A 10219-nucleotide genomic window follows, 5' to 3' on the forward strand; every position below is an offset into this window, starting at 1 on the left:
CTGCTGAGTGCCCTGGGTCCTAGCCCTGCGCTCAAGCCTGCAACTGTCTCCGTCGCTCTGCCTGGGCGCAGACGGGCTGGATTTGAGCTTTGCTGTGCTCAGACCCAGACCGTCAGCGCGTCAAGAAAAGAAGGAGGAACCGAAGGGTGAATGCGGTTCCTCCGATAGGAAGGCGGCGCTGGGCTGCGCGTCCGGAGAAGGGCCGTCCGCACTGCGGGCAGAGGAGATCCCCTGGGCGGCTGGGCGAGCCGCCTGCGAGAGCGGTGCCGCGGACGAGCGGACGGGCATGGAACCTGCGGCGGCGGACTTCAGCAGGCAAGTTGGGGGCTGTCGGAGGGGGGCAGGAGCACGGTCGATACGAGACCGGCGGGCGCTGGGATGAGTGTCCTCGCTGTGCTTCTGGCCCTCTTTTCCTTTATTTTACAGGCCGAAGCCCGGCGGCGCTGAGGCCGGCGTCGGCGGGACCTGCCCGCCTGGAGCAGACGCTCGCGGAGTGCTCCACGCCGGGAGGACTCACGGTGACCCGCTGGGGAACAGCGGGGCGAGCGCGCAGACCACAGGGGACGTTGCGGCGGCGAGGGTGCGACAGATGTCCCAGGGTGCCGTGTTGGACCCTGGGGACATAGTAGGACCCTCGCTGGGGACGTGCTGCCCTTTCGGGTTGTGTCGTTCGGACCCACGTGTCCTCGCTAGCGGTGGGGCACTGTGGCCCCCGGCCGGGGCTGGAGCCCGCCGGGGCGCCAGGAGGGCGTGAGGAGGGCTTGTGCCTCCTCCAGACCGCGAGGGGGCGTCCGTCCTGGTTCTGTTGGGGGCCACGGGTTGAGGGCATGGAAGCCCTTCCCTGTAGGGACCCGGGCCACCGCCAGGCGGCGCCCGATGCGGTTTATCCCGTCGCGGTTGCGGTCGGGGCAGGAGCCCGGCGGGACACCTGGAGGACCGGAGGAGGCGAGTGCCTCCTCCAGACAGAGTGGGGCGTCCGTCCTGGTTAGGCACGGGCCTCAGGTACAGGGCTTTGAAGCCCAGCCCTGTAGGGACCCGTGGCCACCGCCAGCGGCGCCCGGTGCCTGATTATCCGGGAACCCGACACTTCCGCCACACCAGGAAGTGCGGGGAAGACATTGTGTGGCGCCGGAGAGCTGCCAGGAAGGCAGCCGACACTTCCGCCACGCTGGGGCGTGGCCAAGGACGGCGGAAGCACCTGGGGCTCATCCGGGGCATTATTTAAGGGGCCGCCTCCCTCCAGTCATTGGTGGAGGTCGGGAGGAAGAAGGACTGAGCTGGAGAACGTGGACAGGAGGCGCCAGGAAGCAAGGCACAGGACTGTGGGCCCTGGACGTGGGGGAATCGGTGCAGAAGGCACTGGGGTTATCGTGAGTGCACGTGACATTTCTATGACTGTTTGGAGTGTTAAATAAAGTGTGTTGGGAGCAAAATATGCTGTCCGTCTGTCTGTGCCGGGGCCAGCGTTCACAATATATATATATATATATATATATATATATATATATATATATATATATATATATATATATATATATATATATATATATATATATATATATATATATATATATATATATATATATATATATATTTCTATATATATATATATATATTTCTATATATATATATATATATATATATATTTCTATATATATATATCTATATATTTCTATATATATATATATCTATATATTTCTATATATATATATCTATATATTTCTATATATATATATCTATATATATTTCTATATATATATATATATATATTTCTATATATATATCAATATCTCTATCTCTATATCTATATCTCTCTCTCTCTATATCTCTATATATCTCTATATATCTCTCTCTATATATCTCTATATATCTCTATATATCTATCTCTCTCTCTCATATATATATATATATAAACTCTACATAATCTACTTAAACATAAAAGGAAACATTTATATGCTTAGGTAGTGAAAGACTCAGAGCCGTGATCGTAAAATAAAATGCAAACATAAACCATGTTAGAATAATAACTAACTGTTGATACTTTATATGTTATCTAAATGATTAGTTCTTTCATTACCTCTATACGTTTTAACGTATTTTATTACTTAAGGTGGCTCATATCGGGCAAGCCTAACATGGGCTTCTGGGGAAAAGAAAAGTTTAAAATGAAAAGTGTTTAACTGAAAAAATAAAATTATGTGAAAAATAGACATGAAATTTGCGTTACTCCTGGTATATCTATGTGTTTTAGTGCCCTGCCTGCTTATTGTTTCTTGTTTGTGATTTGCTGGATGCTAAACAAATGTTGTTGCTCTTCTTCTTTCTGAAATTATGGTGGTTAGAATTTTGTTTTTCTAATCACTTGGCCGTTAACAATCGATTATGAAACAATCTATCTAAATTAATAGTACTCATGTCAAATTCTCACCCTCTTAATCCAGACCAAAGTTGTGAGGCTGGAGCCTGCCCCAGCTAGCACTGGGTGCAAGGTAGGAACAAACCTTGGACAGAGCACCAGTCCACTGTAGGGCAAACATACACGGGCCAATTTAGCATTGCCACTTCACCTAACCTGCATGTCTTTGGGCAGTGGGAGGAATCCAGAGAACCCAAAGGAAAAAGTCCAGGGAGACATGGAGAGAACATGCAAACTCCACACAGGGAGGACCCAAGATTCGAACCCTGGTCTCCTTACTGCAAGACAGCAGCACTACCACTATGTAACATTGCAACCCTACTCTTATAAATGAATTTATACATTTAAAGTAAGATTAGGCCCATTTTAAAGATAAGCAAAACTAATTAGTTATTATTATTAAAGGCACAGCAAAAAACATTTACACAGAGTTTGTATTGTCTTTTATCATCACTGGCTATGGCACAATTGTTTTAACATGCATTACACTTTGCTTTAACAAGGAGCACATGCAAGTGAAAACATGCAGCATTAACAAGTGAGCACCACTTGCAGCTGCAACACCATTGCAACATGCCGACAAAAGAGATTTCACTCCTGACTTGATCGGGGGATTACCTCTATATGAGGTGAGGGATATTCAGCACATCTGCACCACTGCTGTATGCAAATGCCAAAACTTAAAACTGACTTTGATTACTCTTCACATCTTCTAATAATAAGGCTAGTCTTCAAAACCATACTTGGACTTAGTATTTATAGAAAATGAAACAAGATCTGTTAAAGATACAGTACGTTAATAAAGAAATATTAAAACTGTTCTTCACATGATATAATTAATACTGGCTAATAGTGATTACAGTGAACTGCTCAGTTTTACACCACCAGGAAAAATCAGTTAGTAAGGTGTATCACAAAAATGAGATATTCCGTTACTTGTAGTTTCAAGGAAATGCTAATATGCTGGCATATTTACCAGCATAACTTTATGAGGTACTATACATATAATACAAAGCTGGCTCAGAATTTGAACTAAATTTTTAAAAATGGTAATGATCTCCCAACATGCTGCGCTGAAATAATTGTCTTATTCCCTTACTTTCATTTTGAAATTTGCATGTTTTTATTTGTTGTATGGACTTAACAATACGAAATGGTTATGGCACAATACTAATATGATTAAAAATAATGCATCACTTATGAGTTGAGAAAGAAGTTGAGTATACACAACAGTCTTGCTAAAATATAAAAATTATTCACCCCCTTGGAAGTTTCCACATTTTATCATTATACAACATTCAAGCACGGTGAAATTAATTTAGCTGTTTGGACACTTATTAATGGAAAAAGACTCTTTAATGTCAAAGAGAAAACAGATCTATACAAAGTGGTCTAAATTAAATTACATCTATTGTAGGTCACTCAGGACCCACCACATATGTCTTCCAATTCATAATCAAGTGTAAGTATTGTGTTCATTGGCCATCGATCGTGACAAAGAAAGAAAGAAAGAAGTCATGACATCTTATGAGCATCAAGCACATCACAGGAGGTGCTTAACATGGGATACAGAATGCAGGAACGAGAGAGAAATGCATAGTCCCAAATGTACACTGTTTTCAAAAGTGATATCACCAATGTGATCATTGTGAAGCTGTATATTTTATCATGTTGAAACAAAACTCTGTCTTGCCAAAATAGTAAAGTTGAACTTGCTTTGTACGAAACACCTTTATCGGAGGTCCAGGAGATCCTCGTGTTTCTTAGTAATATTTGAATTATGAAGGTAAGGCTTACAATGCATTCTCTTTCAGAGGCTCGATGAAGACATATGGGGATTGGAACTTTTTAGTGGCACATGGCAGAGCACTAATGAGAATTACTATTTTCTGTCCTTTCTTGGCCATAACAACACACTTTCACTCTCAAGGCCCCTTCTCTTTAGATTGAACAGCTGATCTCCATGTTGTGGTCATAATTACTGAGAAGTCCTTGCTGTGGAAATCACAAAACAGTTTCTTAAAGCATCTTGGTTACTATTAAAGACACTATCACTTCAGCAATAAAACAAAATATTTATGATAATTTACACCTCATTCACTTTCTAGAAGACGACTTTCTAAGAGTGTGCAAAATATACCATTATTAAGATCAGCTTGACATTTCACCTACATAAAGATTTCTTGCTAGAAAATAACATGTGTTATAATGAAGGCCCCTTTCTCTTTTTTAAATGCACAAGCAAATACACTGAGAAATAATTACAGAGACCACATTCTTTTGCTGATCACATTGCTTTGTCCCTCGACATTTTTGTGTACACCAAATCGTTCTGGATTCAAAGAAAAAAAGCCAGTAAGCTAAAGAGAAAACATTGAATCTACTTTCAGAAAGCTGACTGTCTCACATCACATATATAGGTATGAAAACAACACTGTAAAAATGGGATTTTAAAGAATAATTACTCAAACAAGATAGGGTACTCATTGATATTTAACACTAGGCACTAGATTCTTCCCAGCCAGTTTAAAAGATAAAAAGCCTTAGAGGCAAATGTGTTTAGCAATCAAAGCAAGTGACTGCAGTTTACAAAAGTCTGTTTTATACTGCATGTTAGTTGACAGAATATGGTTCACATACAGAAAACAGAACAAACAGATCTTTGTATGACAGTGCTGCCCTCTAGAGTTGTGGCTGTGTCAGTGTAAACCTCCAAAAATTGAAGGCAGTACCACAAATAAAAAAAAAAAAAAACAAATCCATGGTTCTGAGAAGGAAACATTTATAGTGCAATAACTGTGTTCAAAATGTAATTTGATGCTGAATGTGTACTCCCTGAAAAAGTCTCTCTTCTTCCATGTTGTGCTAGCAAAATATTCTTTCAAAACTTCCCTGGACGGTGAAAAATCTAATGTTTGTCCATACGAGTCAAAAAAAAAAAAAAGAAGAAGATCAACATAAAAGGAAGAACTGTGCAAAGTACATAAAATACTCACAGCTATTTCCTCTTGATTCGGAGTACTTTTTTTCTTTGATTTTTTCTTATCTGTAGGAAGTCCTGTGTAGCTCTTAAAAACATCTTCTAAACGAGATTTGGTCTTTTGTTTTGTCTCATTCTCACCTGTAATAAAAAGTATTTTAAAAAATACACTATTTAAGACATCAGATAATCCATAAAATAGCACAGCATAAAATTATATAACTGGAAAACAGGTACTATTTTCTGTAATGGTTGATAGATTCAGTCATTTTCTAAATCCTCTTACTTCACAACCAGGTTTCCAAGAGCTTGGGTGCTCCCAGCAACACTGGAATTAAGACAGGGACCAGCCTCAATTAATCAACTAATGAATGATTATATTTTTATATTGTGTACATTAAAGAACCATCAACAACAAATCAAATCAAATTAATAATATATTGAACAATTATTATAAAAGTAAAGCTGAATGAATTTGACTCGGCAGCTGCATGAATAAAAGATAAAGTACCACTTCCAGTTAGCAGAAAAAGCCCAAAAGTGGATAGAAATCTACGTTTTGTACCTAATACTTGTATGCAAAATTTGGTTGACCTGAGTGAAAGCGCACGCACGTACACACACAGACATAATTCCAAAAATGGAATTTTCAGACTCAGGGAGGTCTAAAAACATTTAAGATTCATCAAAATTTCAAAATGAAATTTTTGCAGGATTCCAATACTTTCCTTAGACTTCGTATATGAGAAAGTCAGGGAGTACTAAAATGTCGAGATTCATCAAAATCTCGACATCGAATTTTTGGATGATTCCAATATTTTCCTCTATACTTCATATATGAGAAAGTAAAAATGTTGTTAGTCTCAGAAGGAATTTAATGTTCTATAACTTAAGTAATATCAGGGCTGTAGAGTCGGTAGATAAATGCTCCGACTCCTCAGTTTCTAAATCTTCCGACTCCGACTCCTCTGTATGTATATACTATGCTAATGTATTTTCTACATCCATTGAAGGAAAGGAAGGCAACATACATGTCATTTCACCACAGAACTACTGGCTAGGAAGCCAACACTCTACTATAATGCCAGATTAAAGACAAACACAATTGATTGGCGGCCGCAGATTGCGGGTGTCCACATGGACGGGCAGATCCAGGTTGCCGAATATCTCGACCACCGCCCCCATCCAAAGTAATGTGATGCCTCTGTCTGCTGCAGTCGCTGTCTCCTCTGTCAGCCAGCCGGAAGTTTAGTGCATTGTGTCACTCACCGGCCAGCTGATCAGCAGAACGAGCCTCTGCTGGAGACAGGTAGGGAGATCTGTGTTCTCGGCTCCTTTGGCACCTTCACTAGCGCATAGCGAAGGGGAGCCGACGGAGCTGAGAACACAACAGATGATTTTTCAGGCGTTTGACGCGTGATGACTCGTTGAACGGCCGAAAAATCGGCAGTGCATCTGTAAATGTATGGGGGGCTTTAGGCTAGGTTCACAGTTCCCTGTAACAGTGGAACACGACGCAATGGAAAGCGATGCCGCACCTCACCTGTGCATTATATCCCATATAGTGACGCATACAGTCAATTAAAAGCATGCTTAATGGTTACTTGACATGTTCGTTTTGTGGTAACATTATGCACTGCACGCATTGGGCTTTATTCTTACAGCAGAGAAGTAGTTCATTATGACTGTTTGTGAATTGGGACATTTCAACTTACTTTTTTAATTCCCATTTAAATTTAGTAGGAGTCGGAGTCGGTTAACTTTTTGCCGACTCCGACTCCTCGACTCCGACTCCACAGCCCTGAGTAATATAAAATATTATTTTCCCACTGTAGTACAGAAGGTAGTTTAATCTAGCTAACGAGAGGCAAACAATCACAACTTGGTGCTGGTCTCAACCACGGTTAGTGTTAGAAACAGCATCCTGCTGTAAAACTTCAGCCAAAGCCTTTAATGATGGAATCAGTCCAAACTGCTTTAACATTGATCCCATACAGAAGTGCAAGTTAGTCCTCGTAATGATGTTATTTATCACAACAGACTCCCATACAGAAGTGCAAGTTAGTCCTCGTAATGATGTTATTTATCACAACAGACTGTTCATCAAACTCCAGATAGAGCAATTAGAGGATGAAGATGTATGCTGAACCCAAAACTGCTTGATAACTCGGTAACACGGCTGAGGAAATTAGAAGTGGACAGCAAACCAGAAGCAGGCATGTGATGACCTCACCTAGATATTAAACAGATGAAGTCAGATGAGTTATGTGTGATGCAGTGATCTGAGCTGAATCTCTGTCTATGGTTAACTGAATATTTAACTGCAAGATGCTGCTCCCCGTGCTGGCTCAGATTATCAAGAAATGTGTTTTTATAAAGGCACTGATATCGCTTGGAGATAATTTATGATCAGTAACAGAAAAGTCTCTATGGTCAAATATGGAATAATTAGAATAATTTTACTTTCGTGTAAATTGCCAAGTACAATACTGAAACACCCTCTGGAATCAGACACTAATTTAAATGAGGCAAAGAAAATATTGACTATTATAAGTTTTCTGTTTTTACACTTAAATTTCAATTGAATAATTTGTCCAACCCAACATTTAAGTGTACTTTGGTCTTTGATGAACAAGTCACCCTCCTCTAAGAAAGCAGAGTCTTCTTTCTTTTAACTCAAAGAAGACAGCACCTTATTTTGTTTCATTTTAATGTACTGTAAATTGTCTCTGCTCTGTTACTTTTGAAGGTCCACGAACAGGTAGCTTTTGTTTTGCCGAGACCCAACACTATCAGAAAATGAACAAAGTGCAGTGTGCTCTCATATAGAAAATAACTTGCATCTAAACAATTTCTGGAAGTTAACCCTTTTGGTCACTTCAGTCCAGGAAGGAAAACATCAAATAACAGACAAATTTAGAGATAGCAGTCCACCAAAACTTGCAAGTGTTTGTGAGACTAAATATGGAGCATTACTGACAACTCACTGGAACATGTGAAAAGCATGAAAACACTACACAAGTAATGCCCAGGCTTAAATTTGTACCCAGGACCCTGGAGACATAAAACAACAGTGTTAACCACTGCACCATCACGCCCCACCTAAAAATTATTTTTTGTGAAGTAACCTTATAAAATTCCAAAATAGCAACATACAGTTTTTTTTTTTTTTGGTGAATTATCCGAGTAATGCGGAAGGTTCTTCACGTGGACAGGCAGATGCTGTAAATTCTCATTAACAGTTTGTCATCTTTCTGTTAAACTCCATTAACATCTGTGAGCAAATGCCAATAATGAACTTGCATTGCTCTGCTTTTCCATAATCCGTAACATTTTGAATATAAAACATTTTTTTTCTTAACTCCCAGCTCACTTTTGGTTTGTGTCATTAATTATTTTTTAAATGTACAGAGCATGCTACAAAATGCTAGATTTGATAATTTCCTCCTGCATTGAAATAAAACCTCTTATTCAAAATAATAAAGTAAGAATTATTTGTAACAAACAAAATTCAAAAGCACTAAATAAAAGGTTTTTCTCAACTCAGAATTTGCTAAATGATAAACTTCCAATAATGGTGATCCTAAATCTATAAAGAACAATATTATTGTATGATAGCTATGCATGACTAGGTCTTTTATATAAACAAACCCTTGCTTAACGTTTGCACAAAAATTCTGTTGTGCTGATTCTTGGTTTTAATCACCACCAGAGGCGGTTCCTTTCTGATTACATTGACCATTATCTGTAGGCGATTATTCAGTGTACTGTATTGCAGTTTAATGCGAAGCCCCCTTTTAATTCCACTAGATGGTGCTGTTGCATAGCCAGCATTTCTCTACTGACAGCCCGACCTCTGCAACGCCGGGATTCAAAAGCAGAAAAGAAAATCTAAAGCATTCTTGTTACAGCTTTTATTCCTCTGATGAAATAAGACAGATGTATGGATTTGCAATATAAGAGTATATACATGTTTTTCTCATGGTATGGATACAAAAAAAAAAAAAATTGTTTGTATTCTTGTTTTAATGTTGACATCGATGTTAGTTTAGAGCAGGGGTTCTCAAACTCGGTCCTGGGGACCCCTGTGGCTGCAGGTTTTTGTTCCAACCAGCCTCTGTTTTTGTTGGACTCCTGGGCTAATTAAGTGAGCTGTTGTTTCCCAGATTCCCTGTTTTGGGAACAATATAGAAATTAGAAAACTAAGTTTGGTAAAAAAAAAAAAGTATTAAAATGTACTAAGCAGTTTTATGTATTTTTTTTTCTTTTTAACAGTATTTTCATATTGATTGTCATTCTACTTTTCTAGGTGTTCTAATTGTTTAATTAATGCTTTATTTACTACTTTGTGGGGCGGACACTAAAGTAGTTGCAGCCTTTCACGATTGAGTGTTGTTTGCTTGGGTTTCTAATCTGCTTGTTTTCTTAATTGTCATTATTATAATTCAACTAGACATTAAGCCTGTTACAATAATGGGCGCTAGAACAGTAGTGCATGAACATTAGTAAGAACAGTCTATATTAAATGGCAAGGGACCTTGTATGTGGCTGTAATATACGTCACTGTATTGTGTGTCTTTAATTTTCTCTCTCAGTAATACTGGTTTGTATTTCCGTAAAATGCCTGTAATTTTGTCTGACAGTACTCGTTTCAAGATCATAATTCGTTCCAAAACTCTGGTTGTAACCCGATTTGGTCATGAACCGAAGTCATTTCCCCCATAGGATTGTATGTAAATACAATTAATCCATTCCAGACCGTATGAACTGTATGTAAATATATATTTTTTTAGGTTTTTAAGCACAAATATAGTTAACTATAC

General features: G+C 39.4%; 1 protein-coding gene across 4 annotated transcripts in view; it reads right to left on the minus strand.

The window, feature by feature from the left end:
• Positions 1-10219, minus strand: part of ahi1 (Abelson helper integration site 1) — a 224629-nt gene that overhangs the window by 200275 nt on the left and 14135 nt on the right. For all 4 annotated transcript variants that reach the window (XM_039738537.1, XM_039738538.1, XM_039738536.1 and 1 more), the window contains exon 3: positions 5413-5537. In XM_039738537.1, the coding sequence (XP_039594471.1) occupies positions 5413-5537 (125 nt within the window). The remainder of the gene's footprint in view (positions 1-5412; positions 5538-10219) is intronic.

This window comes from Polypterus senegalus, chromosome 16, assembly GCF_016835505.1.
Source record: "Polypterus senegalus isolate Bchr_013 chromosome 16, ASM1683550v1, whole genome shotgun sequence".
Classification (NCBI taxonomy): domain Eukaryota; kingdom Metazoa; phylum Chordata; class Cladistia; order Polypteriformes; family Polypteridae; genus Polypterus; species Polypterus senegalus.